The following is a 24,162-nucleotide window of genomic DNA, read 5'->3' as shown; positions in this document are numbered from 1 at the left end:
GCCGGTAATTACATTTAAAAACCGGCACTGACCTATAGTGACAGGCAGTCACTGTATACACTGCTCCTCTCCTGCCTTTCTCAGCCATACCCCCCTCACATCTGCAGCACACACAGTCCCCTGTATCGGCTAAATTTTTCTTATCGGCTAAATGCCGATAGGGCTCTTTTCGGCCGATATGTTTTGGTGGTCGACATTTCGGTGCATCCCTACTTTCCAGCAACCTAAACATTACAACAGACTTTAGGGCATAAAGCTTTTAGATGGTTGAAAAGTACTGACCAATATTCTGTACTCTCCCATTGATAAAGCTTGAATAGCTAGAGATAACACTGCATACATACACTGATAATTCCTCCAGGGAAGCAATGTAAACCAAAGGACACATATGGACATGAAAGGACATCTTAGAGGGACTGGTTTATTTAGAGTTTCAGCTGGCAACTGTGAGCTCATCTGGCCAGCTAATACTCTCTTAGCTCTATCCTAATGTCTTACATTGGAACCAGTTATAAGGACTAATGCTCTGTAGTAGAGATGAGCTTTGGCATGTTCAGATCCTCTTAAAAACCCTTGTAGCGGAGTCCGCCAGGAAGCCTGGACCTGTATTGGGACATTAATTTGTGGTGGGGTCATTCCCAACCCCTTAGCCACATGTATACAATTAGTATGAATACGTGTGGCTGCGGGATGGGGTTAGCCGCGGCCTCGGCCAAAAATGATTGGCCCATTACAGGTAAAAGCTCCCTGGCAGGCTGGGGCATATAAGTTTGGAAGAGCATCTAAACATGCCCAAATTCATATCTTCTCCATATCTTAGAAAAGTGTTGTGAAGAATGTAACATTGGCATGATCATAGAATAAAGTGCAACCAATTTGGGCTCATCACCAAACCAATATAAAAAAATAAAGACAAAAAAGGGGAGCAGCTCTTTACAGTGTATTCTACCCTGTGTCAAAATATTTTTTTCTATATAAAAGGCGCTCACCCCACTGGAAATAGATTTAATCCTACTCAGTGAAAACCATAAAATACATAAACTCTCAATGATGCGATTCCACGAAATGCATTGAGGCCTGGCTGTTGTCGTCATATCTGGTCCTTGAATATGTCACTTCCGGTGACTTGGGTGCAGTCTGTGGAACACACGCCGGCTCAACGGGCCTGGCTGTTGTCAACATATCTGGTCCTTGAATATGTCACTTCCGGTGACTTGGGTGTAGTCTGTGGAACGCACGCCGGCTCAACAGGCCTGGCTGTTGTTGTCATATCTGGTCCTTGAATATGTCACTTCCGGTGACTTGGGTGTAGTCTGTGGAACGCACGCCGGCTCAACAGGCCTGGCTGTTGTTGTCATATCTGGTCCTTGAATATGTCACTTCCGGTGACTTGGGTGCAGTCTGTGGAATGTACGCCGGCTCAACAGGCCTGGCTGTTGTCGTCATATCTGGTCCTTGAATATGTCACTTCCGGTGACTTGGGTGCAGTCTGTGGAACGCACGCCGGCTCAACAGGCCTGGCTGTTGTCATCATATCTGGTCCTTGAATATGTCACTTCCGGTGACTTGGGTGTAGTCTGTGGAACGCACGCCGGCTCAACAGGCCTGGCTGTTGTTGTCATATCTGGTCCTTGAATATGTCACTTCCGGTGACTTGGGTGTAGTCTGTGGAACGCACGCCGGCTCAACAGGCCTGGCTGTTGTTGTCATATCTGGTCCTTGAATATGTCACTTCCGGTGACTTGGGTGCAGTCTGTGGAACGCACGCCGGCTCAACAGGCCTGGCTGTTGTCATCATATCTGGTCCTTGAATATGTCACTTCCGGAGACTTGGGTGCAGTCTGTGGAACGCACGCCGGCTCAACCTGACGGAGCGGCGGTGCTTGGTTTAATCATAATACGCGCTGTGCAAGTGTTGATAGCGGCACTTTTAAATGTGAGTGTACTTTTATCTTATTATTTCAACATATGTAATAAAATTTACTACACTGTGGGGAGCATCTTTGTTTCTTGAGTGTGTGTATTTTCATACTTGTTTATTTGAAAAAGAAGATCCTGGTGGTGTCTGCTTCCTCCTTGACTTTGTGACACACGTGAATTATTATGGATCTGGGAAGCACTTCATTTTAATGCATGTGGTGGTGAACCAGCTGCAAGTGGAATTCACATAGGTGTTGGGCATGCAAGTCGATGAGAAATCAGTGGATGGACTGTGATTTATTTATGGACATTTTCTTTGTTTTATGCTTATTTAACGGATATTTACTTTGTCGATCATTATTTCATGATATTAGCACTTGGTTCATGTGTTTTATGGTTTTCACTGAGTGGGATCGAATCTATTTTCAGCAGGATGAGCACCTTTTATATAGAAATAATTTTTTTTTACACATGGCCATAGATTAGCTTGATCAGGACAGATAGTTTTTACTAGTCATATATACAAACAAGTGGATATGGTGGAAAAAAGTGGGTCTTTATGAACAAATAACCTCCATCTTTACCTCTGCAGTTTTTAGGATTACATTAATTATAATTTGCAAAGTTTGGCACAAATTAGGAATGATTAAAGTTCTTCGATCTTTCTACAAATATCTCTAATCCGTCATTTGCTTCAACAAGTAAGGAAGCACTGATCATCTTATAGTGAATCAACTAAAATTTTTTGATGCACCCAAATCCCACTGCAAGCACATCTCCTTTATATAGCAGTTTCCGATCAAGCCAGCACTTACTCCAAAAAAGGTCTACTCTGAAATTCTGGGAACGTTCTTTAAAGTTTTCTGTCTCACCGGAAAGTTGGTACTCTGCAATTTTGAAGCCGTTTACATTATCTAAATGCATCTCACATTGGGAAGCAACCCAAAAATCCTCCGTCAATGGTATTATACCCCAGAGCAGCTTGTTAATATTACTCCTAACTACTCTACCTAGTGTTGGAGAGAGAGAGAGGCTCCGCGGGTGGAGTTTGGTGGATTTGCCCAAAATGTCATGATTTCTGGTTAGATGTTTTTCTTTTTCTCTCCAATCTCACTGCCTCTGTACATGTTCTAGATCCCAGGTTAGAACTCTTGGGAGTAGGTATCGATGCTTGGCCATCAACATTTCATACCATACTCACACATACGCTCAACGCAGCTAGACTAGCTATAGCTCAAAATTGGAAAGTTGTCCCACCGACACTATATAGCGTGTTGCAAATTCTAAATGATCAGGCCTATCATAAATATATGTTTGCAAAGGCCCACCTCACCCAAGATAAATATTTACACCAATGGGCTCCCTGGTTAAACCTCCCAAACTGCTCCTTTACGCTTTAACATAGCTCCTATACTCCCATCCTCATTTCAGTATCCTTTTTCTTAATCAGGTCAGCAGCCACCTTGGATCTTTACAGCATAATATATCTCTATTAAACATCCAAATAACCTATTATGTATCTCAGCAATATTCACAATATACCTTAGGATACCTTATAGAGGTTGTATTTGTACTCTCCTTTGCCTCCCCTGTTTCTCTGTTTCTTTCTACCTCGTTTTTGTTTTTTTTTACCTGTCCCATTTGAATGTGCGTATCGGTAATCCCTCCCCATGTTAGGGCTGTAGGAAGGACTTCTGCTTTTTTTTTGTACTTTACACACTGATATGTACAAAGCATTTTCTATAAAGAGTGTTGAAAATTAAAAATGATTAAAGTTAATTATAAGCGGAAATTTGGTAATAAATGGAATATTTCCAAATGGACAGATTCTACGACTGTTGCTCTTAGATTGGCGTGCTAGAAATAACTACCACTTCCTCCACTAAATTTCATATTAATTTTAGTTTATTAAATATCACTCTGCTGGATACTTAGTGACACCTTTTTGTGGCTGATTTTTTTTTTCCTTTTGTTTAGGCTTTGTGCCCCGCTTGTAGGAACATTTTCATTAAGTGGTTCTAAAGTCATTCAAGGAAAAAATACTTTGCAACCTTTTTAAACTCCCCAGGAGCCTGGCTGAACTCCCTCCTGATTACACAGTACGTCTCCTGTTCAGCATGCATCTGTAGCAGGCAGTTTATTTTGAGTAAAGTGTTGTGCCATGGGGTTTCAAATGAGAGAGCCACTGTGAAGCAGCAAGTATAGTACAGAACACTTAAATGGTTGGGGGAGGTGGACCAGCAACTAGAAACCGCATGAGCTCTGGGGCACCTGCTGACAATGCACAGACGGTGATGTTTATAGGTGGTAGTGTGTTCACTGTGAATTGAGAAACACACACATAAGCATGCTCTATATGTGTTCAATATATTGCATGTACGATTTGTTATATTTGTGATACTTCATGCAGAGCGCTTGGAAAAATACTTCTTGGGGTGACCATAAGCCACTCAATAACAGCAAGTATTCTGACAGATTAAAGCGTTATTTGTGATAATCATAGATTGACGGTACTAATTAGACAACATTTATAAAGTAAGAACAGACTTCCAAGCATTGGCACTATTCCACTCACAACTACGTGGTGATATTTTCCCAACAATCCATTTTCCTCCATAGAACAGGGAGCACACATTTATCTCACCTGTACCACTGTGAGATATTGACTGGACTAGGGACTCCAGAGGACTTGCCAGACCTCCAATTTCAATGAGAGACCTTGCCTATCAACTGGCCATTACAAAATTTATGAACATCATTGATAGTTTTGATGCATTTAGCGTAATAGTTTTCTGCTTTTATTGGAGGGAAATGCAGCAATCCTTAAAGTGGAAGCAAAGGCAAATCCTAACTAACTCTAATCCTACTGTCAGCCACATTCTAGGTCTATACAAAAAAAAATAATCACTAGACTTACCTGTTCTGCAGCCACTCCAGTCTGTTCTCCAGTGGCACTCTCTGTCTGTTGGAGACAGCCAACAATGGCTGGCAAATGCTTGGGAAGACACGTCACCCGTAGAGTTCCTATAGGGCTTCCATTGTTGGCTGCCTCTCCTGCAGCCTCTCCATTCCCACACACTGAAGCCGCTGCTGACAGCTCAGCACTGGACCGGAATGGTTGCAGAACAGGTAAGTATAGCGATTTTTTTTCTTTACAGGGTTAGATATATTAGGCTTAGAATTTGGCTGAGAGTAGGTTTAGAGTTAGATAGGATTCGCCTTTACTGCACACCACTATTTAAGAATGGGCTTTTAAACGTGCCCAGGGACCTACACATGCATAATTACGTTCTTAACTTTTAAAACATTGTTGCACAATATATCTAGATAGCCCAATTGGGGCTGTATGACTTCCTCCTATTCAAGAGGTTCCTGAACATATTTTACAAGCATTTCAAATGCACACAGATTTTGAAATGTAAGCAATGAAATATGTATTTGTTAGGGACGTCTAAGGAATCACCTCTCCCCTTCAGTCTCCACCCGCATCGCTAGCCTACTAAGTGACATATCGGCTTGGATGTCACTCCACTTCCTCAAACGCAACCTTTCCAAAACTGAGCTCCTAGTATTCCCCCCCTGCCCGTGCCACCTCCACTGACTTCACCATAAATATTGATAACACAGTCATTAGGCTATCCCCTCATTCCAGGGTGCTAGGTGTAATCCTAGACTCCCATCTGTCCTTCCAGCCCCAGCTCCAATCGCTGACAAAATCATGTAGACTTCACCTCCGCCACATCTCCAAGATACGACCATTCCTAACCCTGGAAACCACTAAACAACTTATTCACTCCCTTGTTATATCACGCCTCGACTACTGTAACTCCCTCCTCACTGGCCTACCTCATCGCAGGCTATCCCCACTCAAGTCTATCATGAACGCTGCTGCTAGACTCATCCACCTCACTAACCGCTCTGTATCTGCCACCCCTCTCTGCCAATCCCTCCACTGGCTCCCAGTTGCCCAACGGATAAAATTCAAAACACTAACTATGACATACAAAGCCATCCACAACACTGCCCCAATTTACATATCCGATCTTATCTCTAAATATCAACCAAACTGTACACTCCGCTCCTCGCAAGACCTCCTACTCACTAGCTCCCTTATCTCCTCCTCCCATGCTCGTCTCCAAGACTTCTCCAGGGCGTCACCCATCCTCTGGAACTCCCTACCCCAATCTATCAGATGATCACCTACTCTACTTTTAGTTGATCATTAAAAACCTATCTCTTTAGGGAAGCCTATCCCGCCCTCTGCTAATACTAGAATCCTCTGCTCTTCCAACCACTCCATCCCCCACAGTTTTACCTATTGTACCAGTCACCCCCCTCCTCCTAGATTGTAAGCTTCAAGGAGCAGGGCCCTCAATCCCCTCTTGTATTGAACTGTATTGTTACTGTATTGTCTCCCACTATAATGTAAAGTGCTGAGCGAACTGTTGGCGCTATATAAATCCTGTATAATAATAATAATATAATAATTCGGTCTCCTTTTTCCTCAATGCATTTCGTGGATATGATCCAATTCCTTGGGATATTGGGAGAACAATATTTCTGCACACAAAGAGTTGATCATTAATAGTCCACTATGATCAACTTATTTGCATGTTCACAGAATTATTGTTGTCCCTCAAACTCCTGAGAAAGCGGGTCATATCCCACAAAATGCATTGAAGAAGTGGGTCATATCCCATAAAACATGTTGAGGGAACATTCCTGACAAAAGTCTTGGGCATGAATTGCTTAAAATGTAGTATTCTATGAATGTTTATAATGCTTGTAAAATATGTCCATGGATCCCTTGAATAGTAGGAAGTTGAGGAAAAATGGGCATACAAAGCACAGCTCAGGAGCTTGCCGGCACGAGTGCCCCCATAGTAAGCCATGAGCGCCGGCAGGGGACCTTAGAAGAAGAGGTTTGGGGTTGCTCTGTGCAAAACCATTACACAGAGCAGGTAAGTATGATATGTTTTGTTTTTCTAAAAAAAAATTCCATTAGAATCGCTTATATGTTTTCACCTTGCTTGTTAAGGAGGTACTACTTTGGGCGAGATTGTTCAAGATGGCATGTTATTGATCAACTTTTGTATACTTTTTGTAACAACTAGCCTTGTCTTCCAGTAACACACTGTAAGTTAAGTGGAAACTTTTTTTTATGGAAACTGAAATAATGCTAAAAATTTTAGCCATGTTTTATATGGTTTGTTCAATGAATAAAAATTTTAAACAAAAAGTACTATGGGTCTCACAGCCTCTCCAGGCCATAGGCAATATTGATCGGTATATAGCATGTCATTTTATTGAAATCTGCCACCATCTGAGATAGGTTTAAAGACCAACTCTGTTATTCTTGAGGTTATTGAGGTTATTGGGCTACTGTTGGGTTAGGATGGTGGGACGTTAAGGTGAGTTTAGTAGTATTTTCCTATTACTTTCATGATAGTTCAACACATTTACACATTCCATGGTGATTGAATTAAGGTGTTTGTACTGTCTTTCTGGCCATAAGTGTGTATTCAAAACTTACGTCTTTAGCCATCACCGCAAATATATTACAACCATGTGATATGTTCCTGACACTTAAGCTGAGCATACATGGGCCATTTTGTTTTGATCAGCTAGCATGCAGATCAAAAAAAACTGATTGGATTCCCCCATCCATACAAGCGACGTTGATAGAGGAATTCTCTCCACTGTGTTAATGTAAAGTCGTCTTTGCGTGCATGCGCTTTAACAAACACATTGTCGTGGTTACCAGTGAAGCTTTCAGTCCAAGCCCAGCGATCGATTTCCGCTTCCTCCTGGGACCCTGTGACATCAGTTCTGGAGCGCCACGGTCCCCGGCCGAGACAGCAGTACACCGCGATTACCACCGTCCCTCATCCCGACCCGGGGGCGGAAGTGAGCGGATATTCTACCTGGTACCACTGAGGGTCACCACATCTTCTGGATGAGCTTTGCTTTTTAAATGTAATGCTTTTTATGAAGTACTTATGGAAAAAAAGTATACCCCTTATGATTCGCATTGCAGGGTGAGTATTGATTACAAACTACAGCTTTTTCAGCGCTAGTTTTTTTGCAACTATGTAACCAAATATTCCTTCCTGCCCAAACCAGTGATTAAAAGGCACCAAGTGGCACCATTACATCACTGCGGGCCCAAGCCCAGCCCAGATGAGACCTGACCCCCGCCCGAGACCATCGATACAGTTTGCCCCTCGGTTGCCCCCATGTAGCGATGCAACTAGTTCCTTCTGCCTGGGGGTGGCGCCACCTCCCTGAAAATGCTGCACCTGGTAGATATGCCCCTGGTTCCACCCATCTTGATGCTTCCTCATCCCAGATTTCTTGTAAATGTCTTGCTGCAAGAGAGTGTTGGCCTAAAAACTGAGGTTTTCAGGCTATAGGATGGAGGTAGGTGATTAGACATACCAGTTCCAAACTGGGCTGTATTGACATTAAAGGTCATATATCCTATCCTTAGCCTAAAGGTGTTGTTTCTATTAGTCTTATATGATCAAAAATCATTACCATGAATACATACATATATTATATTAATTCTAAGGCTATCTAGCATAGTAAAATGATGTATCCTTTATTTAATTTTCTTTTTTTTTTTTGCAGCACATTTAACTGGAGTGTTCCATTCCTGTCCCTGCTTGCCTGCTTCCTTCTGCTTGTCGGAACAATTCTTTTATATTTGATACCTTTAAGGTACATCATTCTGATATGGGGTAAGTGACTTGTGCTGCATTATGAAATGGGCAAATCCAGTCTATGGTGTTTCTATATCTGTGTTCTGAAATAGTTCTGTATAAAAAGTAGTCAGCCATAGACGCTCCAGCAGGGACTGGCCAAGATTTGAACCATGTACCCAAGTTGATCAATCAATCAACTTTCATACAACCAGCCTGTCGAATTTTCTATGCTCCCCCCAGCTGGGAGAATGCAAAGACTCCTCAGGAGGGATTCCTCCATCAACCCTAACTGAGTTGATGGGGAAATCTATCAATTTTCTTTACTGCAATCCGTGGTTGCAGGAAAGAAGTTCGCTCCATCTATGGCCAGCTTAACTATTGTGAAACAGAGTGAACTTTATGCTATAGGCGGATATTGTATTATCTCATATTAGCAAACCTTTGTTTCTCTCTTATGGGGAAGGTATTTTGAAAGCTTTGGATGAACGAAACACAGTTTAAAGTAGAATGACACTTAAATGGTTTGGGCATTCGGAAGAAACTGGACGATGCTGCTGTGTATCTCTTACCCTGGAGACTCTGAAGTTCAAAATGTTCTATACTAGTCAGTTTACCCTCCAGACTATTTCAGCATGTTTTGAATGTATTTCAGATTTCTCATAGCCGGGCAAAGGTTGCCAGAAGAGGACTGAGGGTGTAAATGGCTTGTTTGAAAACTTTAAAATAGCAGATTGTAGCAGCAATAAATACTTTAAGACATTTAGGAAATGCAATAAATTTAACTTATAATACAATTTAAATTAATATATTAATTTAAATTTAAGAAATACAATAAATACCTCTGGAGATTACATCATCAGGGAAGTACAACTACCAACGAAGCTGGAAAGGTGGAAAATCAATTGTTTGGGAAAAACCCAACAGGCTGGTTGTACAAAAGTTGATAATTATAACCAGTCTGCCCACACATGGATTGAAATTCAGCCGGTCCATGCTGAACAGGACGAATTTCAATGAATGTATGTCTGGCTCAAAAGGTGGATAGAGTAGGAGATAACCAGGTGGACTGAGGTAGGGAATATCAGAAGATGGGAGAGGCTCTGGAGAAGTTCTGAGGGTGCACATGAGAGGAAGTGATGAGAGAACTGGAGAGGAGGAAGTTTGGGAGGAGTGAAGAGAGTGGTTTGGTTGATATTCTGAGGAGATGCATGTAGAATAAATACATAGGTGCACGTTTATCATTCATATTAGGACTTCTTTTGTTAAAGCAAAGGAGAGCAGTGGGACCAATGTTGTCACTGGTGTTCATAGGCTGGAAGGAGGCCAGATTTCCATCCTCTTCTTTTTCTAGAGAATAAGGAGCCTCCAAGCATATCCTTGGTTTTGAGAAGATCGTGAGCACAGGTTATGCACAGTAAGCCATGTTACACCTGCAATGGCACCTTATTGTTTTTAGATCCATCCTAACCAGGTTACTTCTATGGCAAAAGGCCATAATGTGAAGTACTGAGCAGTGATTTCTGATGGCTGGGTTACTGGTTGCTATACACAGGATTATATTAATCCATTGGTCTCCAAACTGCCACCTGCAGGCTTGATGTGGCCCTTTATTTTCCTTTATCCGACCCTCGGGGCACTATTACTCCCTCTGATATTCAGCACTAGTTCTTCCACTGACACAATGATGCAGCATAATTCTATGCACTGACACAGACAGTGGGACATAATTCCTCCTAATGACACCAAGAATGGGGCACTATTCTGCCTCCTATTGACCGCAGGTTACTCCTACTGACCACCAAGCCTGGGACATTGTTTACACCCAGTAATGCTTGGATATTTTCTACTTTCACTGGCCACAGTCTGTCCCCCCTAAAGTCTAAAGGACAGAAAACTGGCCTTTTGTATAGAAAGTTTGAAGACCCCTGCATTACCTAGTATGTATTCATATTAGTACAGTTGCAAGAAAAAGTATGTGAACCCCTTGGGATTACGTGGAGTTTTGCATGAATTGGGCATAAAATGTGCTCTGAACGTCATCTAAGTCACAACAATAAAAGAACACAGTCTGCTGAACATAATACTACACAAACATTAGATGTTGCCATGGTTTAATTGCACATAACATGTAAACATTCACAGTGCAGGGAGGAAAACGTATGTGAGGCCCTAGCTTAATGACTTCTCCCAGAGCTAATTGGAGCCAGGAGTGAGCCAACCTTGACTCCAATCAGTGTGATGATATTGGATGTGTTGCTGACAGCTGTCCTGCCCTTAAAAAACACACACCTGTTTTGGGTTTACTGGTTTCAAGAAGCACTGTCTGATGTGGACCATGCCTCGCAGAAAAGAGCTCTCAGAAGACCTACCATCAAGAATTGTTGACTTGCATGAAGCTGGAAAGGGTTACAAAAGTATCTCCAAAAGCCTTGATGTTCATGTGTCCATGGTAAGACAGACTGTCTACAAATGGAGAAAGTTTAGCACTGTTGCTACTCTCCCTAGGCGTGGTCGTCCTGTAAAAATGACTGCAAGAGCACAGCGCAGAATGCTGCATGAGGTAAAGAAGAATCCCAGAGTGTCAGCTAAAGACCTACAGAAATCTCTGGCACATGCTAACATTTTTGTTGACACATCTACAATAAGGAAAACATTCAACAAGAATGGAGTACATGGGAGGACACCACGGAGGAAGCCATTGCTGTCCAAAAAGAATATTGCAGCACGTTTGAAGTTTGCAAAAGAGCACCTGGATGTTCCACAGCACTACTGGCAAAATATACTGTGGACAGATGAAACCAAGATTGAGTTGTTTGGGAAGAACACACAACACTATGTGTGGAGAAAAAAAGGCACAGCACACCAACATCAAAACCTCATCCCCACTGTAAAACATGGCGGAGGGAGCATCATGGTTTGGGGCTGCTTTTCTGCCTCAGGGCCTGGATGGATTGTTGTCATTGATGGGAAAATAAATTCCAGAGTTTATCAAGACATTTTGCAGGAAAACGTACGACCATCTGTCCGCCAACTGAAGCTCCGCAGAGGATAGGTGATGCAACAGGACAATGACCCAAAGCATACAAGTAATTCAACAAAACAATGGCTGCAACAGCACAGAATACGCCTTCTGGAGTGGCCCAGTCAGAGTCCTGACCTCAACCCGATTGAAATGCTGTGGCATGACCTTAAGAGAGCAATTCACACCAGACATCCCAAGAATATTGCTACACTGAAACAGTTTTGTGAAGAGGAGTGGTCCAAAATGACTCCAGATCATTGTGCAGGTCTGATCTGCAACTACAGGAAATGTTTGGTTGAGGTTATTGCTGCCAAAGGAGGGTCAACCAGTTAAGTCCAAAGGTTCACATACTTTTTCCTCCCTGCACTGTGAATGTTTACATGTTATGTGCAATTAAACCATGGCAACATCTAATGTTTGTGTAGTATTATGTTCAGCAGACTCTGTTCTTCTATTGTTGTGACTCAGATGACGTTCAGAGCACATTTTATGCCCAATTCATGCAAAACTCCACATAATCCCAAGGGGTTCACATACTTTTTCATGCAACTGTACATGAGTGTTTGCCTATTACAAAACAACACCTTTCATTTAGAACGCCTGTGCAAGTGCTCAAAGCAAACCACCCCGGCGGTAATTCTACGAGGACTCCATAAGCATTCTTTTTTTACCATTTGCCTAATATGCATGCGGTGTGACATGGCTGTTTTCACACTGATGGATCTAATGAGATTTTTTAAAATGGAAGTTAAATATTCCAGGAGCTCAGGTGTAAATCAGAGTGTAGTGAGCTGAATGTGTTTTTTCCTCTTCATTTTCGTTCTGAGAAATTAACATGTGACCAGCATAGAAAGGGAACACCAGGCTTTCACACTCATTCCTAACCTGTGAATTTGCTCATACTACCTTGGTTGTGCTGGCATTCATTGTGTCTCAAGTAAGAATAAGCTCAAATTGATTTTTCTTCACAGGCATCAATAAATTTACAAAGAAGCTTCGGAACCCGTATGCCATTGACAATAATGAGTTTCTGGATTTTCTCTCCAGGGTACCATCTGATGTTCAAAAGGTACATGTGTGTGCGTGTGTACAGTATACAAATACTCCTACCACAAAAAAACAAATCGAAAATCTGTTTTTCACATTTGATAATTGAGTTTCGTTAACATATAATTTATTATATTGTAACTATTAGTAGGCCCTGGATATGCCTTAGCAGGCACTTGCTTTGCAGAATGCTTCATGATATGTCTTACAGGATTAGAGTATAACCAAAGCCCCTTTTTTATTTTGGATAGAGTGGCAAGGGGTCTAATTAGGGAGATTTCTCTTCACTTCCTGTCCTGTGACTTCAAAAAGAAGTGAGAAGATATATTTCCATAACCTTCCTGTTAGACAGTTATCTTATGAACATGTGACCCTATTGGAAGAGTTCCCCTCTATTCTCTTTCTGATGGAAGCTCAAAATTTTGGATTTCCCTTGACTTTCATTATTCAGGATACCCTTTTTTGATTGGTGAGTACAAGTACTGATACTTTCGCTCAAGTACTTGGCGATACTTTGCAGTGCGATATGCATTAATATAAAATGTATGGACTCAAATTGCACTGTAAAGAATAGCATGCGATTTTAACAGGAATGCGATTCCTGTCCAAATCACATGCTGTTTCCCCACTGCTCCTGTGTGAGCCCAGGCTTGCCATAGCCTGAGTTCACACAGGAGCAGTGTAGGGAGTTTTCCTGCAGCGGAGAGTGGGAGAGAAGGGTGTGTGGGGATGTATACCTGGTGGCAGCTGAAGGCAGATGCTCCAGATTCACAGCTGTAGGAGAGGAGAGAAAGCGCCAGGGCTTTGAAATCCCCAAGGCTTTCTCTCCTCTCCTTGCTGGGATGACAGTTTGGGCTAGAGGGTTTTTGATTGGTGAGCACCATCACATGGACCTGCTAACCAATCAGAAGCCATCTAGCCTGTACTGTCATCCCTGCAAGGAGAGGAGAGAAAGCTGCTACACAGGTCTGGGGTTTGAAATCCCCATGGCTTTTTCTTCTCTCCTTGCTCAGATGACAGTATGTATTTTCTCCTACAGCTGAGAATATGGAGCATCTACCTCCATGGTATACATCCCCAGACGCTCACTCTTCGCTCAGCATGGGATTGGTGCAGGGAGGTTTCCTGAACTGTTCCTGTGTGAACTCAGACTATGACAAGCCAGGGTTCATACAAGAGCAGTAGGGAAACCGCATGCGATTCCTGTTCAATCGCATGCTATTTTTTGTGGTGCAATTTGCATTTTGTATTGACGCAAATTGCCTTGCAAACAATCAATTTCCGGTATTGTAAGCATTTTCACGAGTACTCATGAAAATACTCGGTATCAGTGCATCCCTGACACATGACATTAGTGATCAGGACAATAAGAGAATGAATCTCCATCTAACACTACCTTTCCACCAGACTGACAATGCTGCTGTCCAAAGGTGTGTCCATCGTTCCTTCATCCAGAGAGGAGACACCCAAAGACTGGATGTGTGTTACTGGCTGGATCACCAGAGAAGAAAAAAGAAGCCAGCCATAGACAATTCAAATGTCGGCCAGTTCAGCAGGAACCGGACGAAATTCAAATCATGTATGGGTAGGCTGAATGTATCAAAGTTGATTGATCAATCAACTTTGGTACCACCAGCCTGCCATATTTTTCTTGCGATTACAGCTAGTGGCTGTTCTTCCAGTGGGAACTTGATTCCCTTCCTGCCGGGAGATCACAGTGGCTCCATGTGAGGGATTCCCTTGTAAACACTGTCTGTGTTGATGGGGGAATAGCTATATAAGTACCATAAATAAATAATAAATAATAGAGTGGTCGCAGGAAAGAAAATTGCTCCATCTAAGGCCAGCACTAAAAAAAAAAAAAGAAAAGTTAAGCCAGTCACTACATTTAGGATTGGTAAGCTGCAACACATTACTTTGCTTGGGTTTAATTCCTCTTTAGGCTCCATTAACAACAGATGCGCTTACATCAACGCATTCAGCGCAAAGACATTGTAAAATTCAGTGTATTTCTATAGGAGCATTTCACTCCAGTGTGTTACACTGATGTACTCTGGGAAAAAAAAAAATTGTTCCCCACTTCTTTTCAGTGGAACACAATGCAGGTAAATGCAAAAGTCAGTTGAAGTTTCCCTTACCCACCTCAATACAAGGCCAATTCTGACATTCCAACATTTTTGTACTAGAAAATTACTTGGAACCTCCAAACATTATAAGCAGAGGCCGTAGAGAACAAACTAGTGTGTCTGTTAATTTTTTTTTTTTTATGTTTTCTTCTCTCTCTCACTCTCTCTCATATATATATATATATATATATATATATATATATATATATAATAAAAGGGGGTGAATAACATCCTTGTGATCCCTTGGACAGTGACAGGTACTCTTTACTGAAACATCTGGGGTCTATTAGGCCCCATATCTCTCCTCTGCCATTAAAATCATCTGGTCATTGACATCGGTTTGATCATTTGATGTTAAAAGACGGAACCGGAAATGACAAAATCCTTGTTGCTTCCAGTTTCTTAGACCACTGAGATGATTGGGGAACTTCTATTCCTCCTTCATCTCCATGATCAGCTGATGGAACCGCCGGATTTGGTTTCAGACTCCAGAGCATGGAAAATGCGGCATGAGGGGTCCTCCCTTTCACCCCATGTAAAAGTGATCCAGCGGCTCTTTGACCACTCAGATCACTTTTATATTGTACAGCATCATCGGCTGAAAAATGATGCTGTAGCCATGGTCCCAGTATAACTACTTTGACCTGAGGACGTACAGGTACTGTATATCCTACGGGTGAGAAATAGTTGCAAATAAAGCTTAGTAAAATAAAACAAAAAAATAAAAAAGCGACTGTGGTGCATTTTAAATTGCAACACACCATGCAGATGCAGTCAATGAACATGCATTTACAGTATGTAAGTGCGCCCAATACTCACATTAATGAAAAAAAAATTCATGTTGAGCAGCCCATAGCACGTCTCACTGGCTCATAGATTCACAAAGGTAGATCGGCTTTCTCCAGCAGGTGCTAGAGTTGCTAGATTACAAACCCAGGCCCAATAATTACTCGGCAACCTCTTCTAGTCTGTAGAATAACAGTCACACATGTATTGAACTTTTCCAAAGGTAGTCTATCCAGCTCATAAATGCTTGCTGTGCTGAGTCCCCCAGGTTTTTTTCTCTTTTGCTCATGAGCCAGTCCTGCCAATAGCCAGCCTGCTATTGCTGATCTGGAAATGCTCCAGCGGGAATGCACCGCTAAAGCGGCAAGGGGGAAGCTTATCAAGTTACATGACGCACCTCATGTAATGAACTTGTTGTTAGTATGCTTTTCTGCTTGTCATCCTTATTTATAGGTTTGCACTAAGGCTGTTACATTCCACTAATGTGCATTTTTTTTCATTCACTCTCTGGGGGCTTTTTAATTCACTTGTGCAGTACGTTGTAATAGCCCTAACTCAGTAAAAAGGACACCTATTTGCCATTTCTAAAATCTGTTAGAAGCCCCCCTGCCTCATTAAAATAAGATCCGCACTTAATATTTGCACATGTAGAAGTTACTCCATTCTGGCTACCAATTAATTTTCAGTGTTCTCATGTTTAGAAAATGATTCATTACTCGGAACGTTCCGTAGATTCCTCGAGTGTCTCCTTAGGGAGCTATTATCTCACTCCGTAGAAAGCTTCAATTACTTAATAGCAAACGTCATGTCTGTTTACTTTTACAGGTGCAGTATGCTGAATTAAAACCCTGCAATAACCAAGGTGCCCTTAGGAAGAAGCGGAGTGGCTTGTAACAGAGTCCATTATTCAAGTTCTCGTTTTTTCCCCCAATAAAATCATGCACTAACTCATCACAGCCGGGACTGTACTCATAGAACAGAGCAGGGGTGCTGGTTACCCCCTCCATCCAAAGTTGCTTTTTCATATTTCTCACAAACCAAACAGGCTTTCTGACTGGCTTCGGAAAAGTCTACTTTATATACCAATGATTTGCTGTTGTGGATCAGGAATGAACATCCTAAATTAGAAGGAAAATTGAAAATTATTATGTCTTTTATTAATGTTATGGTAAATGGTATTTTTGTTGTTTGTTTTCTGGTGGGGGGCAAAAAAAATTACTGTTTGACAAAGGCCTTAACATTTTCATGTGAAGGATCTCGCCATGAGTATGTCCAATGTGCTAAATTCCTCCATTTCTGAATTATTTGTATTATGATTTGCTGTGACCACTAAGTAAAGTATAGAACAGCCTTTCTCAACCTTTTTTATCATGGAGAAACCTCAGGTTTAAGAGAACTTCTTCAAAATTAATATATCTACAGCTCATGATACATTGATAGTCAACAAGGGTTTATTTGCACTCATGCCCTGTCATACTGGTGGTCAGTGCCCATTTCAGTGGTGGCCAGTGTAGAGCCTTCATACACTGGGAAACATAGGAAGAAGCTTTCCATTACAGTGAACTTAATCACTGATGTCAGTGGTTACTTACCTTAAAAACAAGAGAAGAAGCTCCACTGGAACCATTTCAGCGATTTTGCTGAGTGGTGTTGGTACCAAAACCACGTGGGGACAATTGGGCAAGAAATCAATCCATCAATACTCAAGGAACTCTTGGCAATATTTGGAAGAACCCAGAGGTTTTGCTGAGTGGTGTTGGTAGCAGAACTATGTGGGCATCTCTAAGAAAGAAATCAATCAATCACCACCCAAGGAGCTCTTGGTAATATCTGGAAGAACCCAGTGGTTTTGCTGAGTGATGTTGGTACCAGAACTACGTAGGCACCATCGGGAAAGAAATCAGTCCATCACTGCTCAAAGAACCCTTGACAATCTCTAGAGGAACTGCTAAGTGATGTGGGTACCAGAACTGTATGGGCACCATCAGGCAAGAAATCAGTCTATCACTGCTCAAGGAACCCTTGGTAATTTGTGAAGGAACCCAGTGGTTCTGCTGAGTGGTGTTGGTAGCAGAACTATGTGGGCACCATCAGGCAAGAAATCAATCCATTACTACTCAAGTAACACTTGGAAATCTCTGGAGAACCCCATTGGTTGTGCTGAGTGGTGTTGGTACCAGAACTACAACGTGGGCACCTTAGGGTACAAAATCAATCCATCTTTGTTCAAGGAATGCATGGCAATATCTGGAGGAACCCAGTGGTTCTGCTGAGTGGTGTTGGTACCAAAACTATTTGGGACAATTGGGCAAGAAATCAATTCACCATGAGAGAGAGATTGCGCCCAGTATTCATTGACTACATGGAACCCTGGTTTAGAATGTCTGGTATAGAAAAATGGCTTTGATGTAATTTTTTGAGTGATGCTGTAAAAAAGATTACTGGATATGAAAATGGAGGTGCTACCTAAAGCCTCCAGTCGGATCCCAGATGTACTTTTAACAGTTGAGAAGATGAGAATGATAACCTGGTTGTTGTAAACACCATATCCTTCTGCAGTTTTTCAGTCCTACCCTAACAAGATCTCCTGGTGCTGCATATATGTACATATTATATTACATCGGCACCAAATAAAAAAAAGGCATTTGCACCTTACTGCCAAAACTGTATATATTATTGTAAAATATAGAGGTATTTTTATATAATCGATCTCTAGCACTTTTCAGCACACTACAGAAATTTTATGAAAAGATTTTTCTAATTTTGTTAGGGGTTGGAAAAATTCAAGTTTACAGGTCATTTCTTTTTAGAAAGGTGCCCCAAGAGCAGAATAGAGACCAAAAAACACAACCAACCAAATGACTTTGAACGTGAAACTGTGGCATTATTAAAAATGTATCATGATGGTTTGTTGTGGTGTCTTAGAACAGTTTTGTCTATTTTTTGTTGAAAGGGTCAGTCTGCCCATGTACATTACATATATTATAAAGATTTTCTGAAAGTCTGGTTGCAACCTGGTGGTCTGAGTTAGGACCTGGTTTGTTATATGTCTTTGGCACTCCAACAGTGAGATCTGCCTGTCATGATTCCTGGCTGTCTTCTGATCTACCTGGAAGCTTTTGGTGTTCCAACACCTCTTGTATGGGTTTACCTCACTGTTGAAAATGTTTCCGTTTATTCTTTATTACTAGACTTTGAAGCAAGCAACAAGAAACACAGAAGCAGGAAAAAAGGCTAAGCCTGGCCCATATTTATATATATATATATATATATATATATATATATATATATATATGTCTATATATAATTTTTTTTTTGTAAATGGGGCAGACTCAATACGCCGTTTGTTTTTTGTTTTTTTCTGCCGTCACTCTTCTATGATTCTATGTTTCTTTTTACATACTCCAAAGTGCCATAATATAGAATTAAAAAACAAATCAACAGTGAGGGCCACAGGAACTAGTATCTTTGTACAATTGTCCTTGAATCAGTTCCCCCTGACCTCTTGAGTGCAACTGACTTGGACAAATACTTACTTTTCTCCTCACTTTGACATACAGCTCTGTCCGTCAGCCCACAGCCTTTCCTGCAAAAATGTCCCAGCTGGGTCTTCCTTCCAGTGCACACACCATCATGTACTCCTATGGGTAGGCCATACATTGCCGGACTACTGAAGCAGCCATGAGTACGGCTTACCTATTTAAAGGATTGAATGGGGCTATGGAATCCATTAAAAGGAAGATCTGGCAGGGACACCAATGGTGGTCATACGTGCTTCAATAAATGGTTGATTTATTTTGATATATCCCTTGTAATAGGAATAGTCAATAACCCATTTGATCGATATGCCACACATGGGGAAGTGGGTTTTAATTGATCGTTAAGGTGCGATCACAATTTAAGAGCGTAGACATCTTTGTTTGTATCATATAATCTCATAATCCCATCAACTGAAATATGATCAGATTCATGACCAAAGCATTTAGTTGCCAATCATTGTAAAAACAATTTCCAGTATTCCACCCTGGCTGTTCGGCTTTTGATCTAATTTTATTGAAATTGAGCTTTAATTGATCAGAAAGGAAGCTATTAGTTTGTTTGTAGATTCTATCATTTTAATTGAATCACACATCAATCAGATACAGGAAAAAAAAATCTGATAGATGGAGTGTGACCACCATTAGACTGGAAAAGCAGTGCAATGAAGGGCTGCATAGTGAAGATCAAGTGTAGGCGGGTCCTCAGTCAGAGTACCCACTCGGGAGGAACCACACGCACACACAGGACTGTAGAGCGCTGAATATAATATATTGACTTGAACAGTTACAGCAATCAGGCAATGCTATGGCACTGTTGCCAGTAAAGTCTAGATCCACTAGAAGCTCTGTATTATATATTTGGCAATTACTGTTACCGGAGGACAACTTCTGTATGAGGGGTGGTGATAGTCTGTGTACCCAAGGTGGTGCTGGCTCGACTATGAAGACTGCACTTTTCAGTTCCGACATGGACAGCCTGTTCCCACTGTACAGCAGGAGTTCTTCCTTCCTTTACTATCCCTACTTTCCCTATGATAAGCGCTGCCCCTAGCCAGGGACCGATTGACGTGGGGCACCCTATTAATAAGGTCCCCCATCAAGATGGCCACCAGAGATCTTGCAGGATTTCAGTGTCCTATTAGACAGCTGTCTTCCCCAAGATGGCCGTCGAAGCCCAAAAGAGGAGACAATTCCCCTTCCTAAGCTACACGCTACTGCAACAGCGGCACAATGCCACCTACAGGTTGGAAGATCAGCTGCACCCGCCTACGCACAAGAGAATTGGACAACTGATCAAAGCACTCTTGTAGAATGGTACAGTTGTCTTTTTAAAGTAATTGTTAACCCCTACCTTGTAAAACAATCCATTTATTTCAAAATAGAAATGAAAGGCAAATTGTGTGTGTGTATGTGTGTGTATAAATTCTATATACCATTTTTTTTCCTTTTTTTTTTTATATAAGTGATCATCCCAGTTCTTAGCTGCATAAGGGACTTAGGTGGTGGTGGAGAAACAGCAGTACACTGATCTTCCCGGTGAATGGCTGTGTGTGTATACAAATTCTAAATACCATTTTTTCCCTTTTTTTTTTCTTTTATAAGTGATCATCCCAGTTCTTAGCTGCATAAGGGGCTTAGAGAGGTGGGGGTGGAGAAACAGCAGACACTTATCTTCCCAGTGAATGGCTGTGTGTGTGTATATAAATTATAAATACCATTTTTCTCCTATTTTTTTTTTGTTTTTTTATATAAGTGATCATCCCAGTTCTTCGCTGCATAAGGGACTTAGAGAGGTGGTGGTGGAGAAACAGCAGAACACTGATCTTCCCAGTGAATGGCTGTGTGTGTGTATATAAATTATAAATACCATTTTTCCCTTTTTTTCATATAAGTGATCATCCCAGTTCTTAGCTGCATAACCGGTTTAGAGAGGTGGGGGTGGAGAAACAGCAGTACACTGATCTTCCCAGGGAATGGCTTTGGTGTGTGTGTGAATGTGTGGGGGTTGAGAAACAGCAGCACACTGATCTTCCCAGTGAATGGCTTCGGTGTGTTTATGTGTGTGTGTGTGTGTGTGTGTGGGGGGGGGGTGTCAGCACAAGTCTTTGCCCTTGGAGGACAGTCAATCTGTTCTCCTAGCACAGCCAGAAAACTGACCATATGGGATGGATGTGCTTTTGTACCTAGTGTGGTCAGTTTGAAATTGGAAAGCAGAGGGACTAGCAGGATCACAAGGCATTTCACACAGAAGAAGAAATACATAGAGAACAGGATAGTTTTTAACAAACATACATGGTACAACAGGCACATATCAGGAATATGAAATGTTGGGGTAACATATCCTTTAAGTGTAGATATTTCTCAGAGTCCCTGAGGGATTAATAAATTATCAGATGATTGTCGTCTTTAGTGTCTAGGCACAACTGAAATATCAATTTCTGGCGGACTGACCCTAAAATTCTGTTCACATGTGTTTGTTTACCGTTCTTAAAAACAAATGTATGACTATAATTTATAAAATATACAGGATCTTATTCATCCAAAAACAGTCAGTATCATAGCAAAAAAAATTATTTTTTTTGTTCCTTTGTTCCATTTTTTGCTGGGAAAACCTATACGGTTTCCAGGAGAAATTGAGTTCTTAATAATCTTTGATAAATATGGGTCACAGTGTCATAACCTACTGGATGCATACACTGCATATGTTCTAGTACATGCTCAAGGGCGTTCAGAGATTGTGAAATGCTGCATGTGCCAAAATGTAATAATTGTATGTATTAGAAATTTACGTTTTTATCTTTTTAGTGTCTACATAATTTATAGTGGTGTATAATTGTCCAATAAATATTTCTTTTTTCTTTTCTTTTTTTTTTTTGGATGTACGTATGCTTTAGAATTAAGCATCACCCTTTTTATGTTTTGTTCTCTATGGATTAGCTGCAACCACTTCTCATAGCAGTTGTCTAGGACTATGAATGTATCCCAGGTACGTCAGATTCATCGCACTGCATAGCTAATGTTTAGTGTTCCGCCTATATCTATCTTACAATGATTTCTATAGCATAGGTGTAGTCTTAGGTTTTTTAAAAAGTAAAAATAGTTATATTTCCAATTTTCTTTCTCGTTTCTATAAAAAAAATGGAATTATATTTTATATCAGCTTTATGCAATTGGGTGCTTGTGCTTTCTGCAGGTTTCAGATTTTAGCGGGTTAAAATTTGACAAACTTGCTGTCTTACCCTTACTTATACCCAGTGAAATGCCTGGCCTCAAGTGTTACCTGTTTATCTGTGGCTCTCCTCTCTACAGTCATTCAGAGAATAGAATTTACACAGCATTTCTCAGCTTCCAGGGGGACTGACATCACACACTGCACAGCTCAGAGAGGAAAGCTGAGTGTAATCGGAGACTGGAGTGGAGGGAATGGACACACCCCTTTCTACATAGTCTCATAGGGAAACATGCAAAGCTGAGGTTGTAAATCACTTGCTTTGTGCTGGAGTTCTCCTCCCCAGCCCCCTGGATCCCCCTGCTGAGAACTGAGTGTAATCTGAGAACAGAGTGGAGGGAATGGAAACACTCCTTTCTACACAGTCTTGTAGAGAAACATGTACAGCTGAGGCTGTCAATCACTTGCTGTGTGCTGGAGCTCCCCTCTCATCCCCCTGGATTCCTATGCTTCCTGAGGCAGGTGGTCTGATATCACACACTGCACAGCTCAGAGAGGAGAGCTGAGTATAGTCTGGGACCCCAGTGGAGGGAATGGACACACTCCTTTCTACACAGTCTCGTAGATAAACCTGTACAGCTGAGGCTGTCAATCACTTGCTGTGTGCTGGAGCTCCCCTCTCAATCTCCCTGGATTCCTTTGCTTTCTGAGGCAGGGGGTCTGACATCACACACTGCACAGCTCAGAGAGGAGAGCTGAGTGTAGTCTGGGACTCCAGTGGAGGGAATGGACACACTCCCTTCTACAGTCTCGTAGAGAAACAAGCACAGCTGAGGCTGTCAATCACTTGCTGTGTGCTGGAACTCCCCTCTCAATCCCCCTGGATTCCTATGTTTCCTGAGGCAGGGGGTCTGACATCACACACTGCATAGCTCAGAGAGGAGAGCTAACTGTAGTCTGATACTCCAGTGGAGGGAATGGACACACCTCTCTTCTACACAGTCTCATAGGGAAATATGCACAGCTGGGGCTGTCAATCACTTGCTGTGTGCTGGTGCTCCCCTCCCTTTCCCCCTGGATCCCTCAGTGTCTGCATAACCTTTCAGCGGTGACTCATGCAGAGCAAGGAGACAGCAGACAGAAAACACACCAAGTGCTTTGGATTGAGGCAAGTACACACTATAGCAGGACATGGTTTGTTATTTTTTTATTTTTCATTTCAGAGGTTTACATCCTTTTAAATACTATTTGAACAACATACTTCTATATAGAGGCCCACTTTTCCCCCTACATCATTACAACCTTATGCTTGCATAGAAGGACCTTCATTTTTCCATGTTTTTATTTAATTTGAGAGGTAAGAATGTTCAAAGTTCCTAAACACTTGGAGCTGAAAGAGTGCAGAGGAACATTTTATAACCTATGACTGTAAAACCTTATTGACAGAGGGAATTCAAATGTTAGTTACATTAAGTTCTGAATGGTGTATTTTTTTTCTTTAAAAATGGATAAATTTATTAATCTTGATTAAATTCTACTTTTAAAGATGTAGTTTTATTTCTGGCTAGAATTCTATTTTTCTATATCAAATAAAAAAAACCCTGTACATTTGTCTTTTAAATTCACCAAAACGTGGCGCTTTCATACTGTATTAAAAGATATAAAAAAAAACAAAACTAAAATTTGCATTTGTTATTTAATGGGACTCTTTTATGTGTTGTGTCAAAAAAGAAGATAAGGTTCTCATCAAAGTCCTATAATGTTCATGAACTATTCTCCATAAGGCCCTGTTCTCACAAGAACACCATGCGGGAAACGTTCTGTCCGTGTTTCCTGCACCATGTTCACA

The 24,162-nt window shown here is 41.4% G+C and overlaps 1 protein-coding gene across 1 annotated transcript in view; it reads left to right on the top strand.

Annotated features, from left to right (window-relative positions):
- The window catches only part of MCTP2 (multiple C2 and transmembrane domain containing 2), a 381,280-nt gene extending 357,422 nt beyond the window's left edge, over positions 1-23,858 (top strand). The window contains exons 21-23 of the mRNA XM_089653100.1: positions 8,551-8,660; positions 12,618-12,715; positions 16,431-23,858. Coding sequence (XP_089509226.1) covers positions 8,551-8,660; positions 12,618-12,715; positions 16,431-16,499 — 277 coding nt within the window. The 3' untranslated portion in view covers positions 16,500-23,858. The remainder of the gene's footprint in view (positions 1-8,550; positions 8,661-12,617; positions 12,716-16,430) is intronic.
- Positions 23,859-24,162: the final 304 nt, after the last annotated feature.

The sequence above is a fragment of the Staurois parvus genome, unplaced genomic scaffold (genome assembly GCF_062004578.1).
Source record: "Staurois parvus isolate SC_StPar_1 unplaced genomic scaffold, SC_StPar_1.0 ptg000698l, whole genome shotgun sequence".
Classification (NCBI taxonomy): Eukaryota; Metazoa; Chordata; class Amphibia; order Anura; family Ranidae; genus Staurois; species Staurois parvus.
This window is presented reverse-complemented; position numbering and strand designations above follow the sequence as displayed.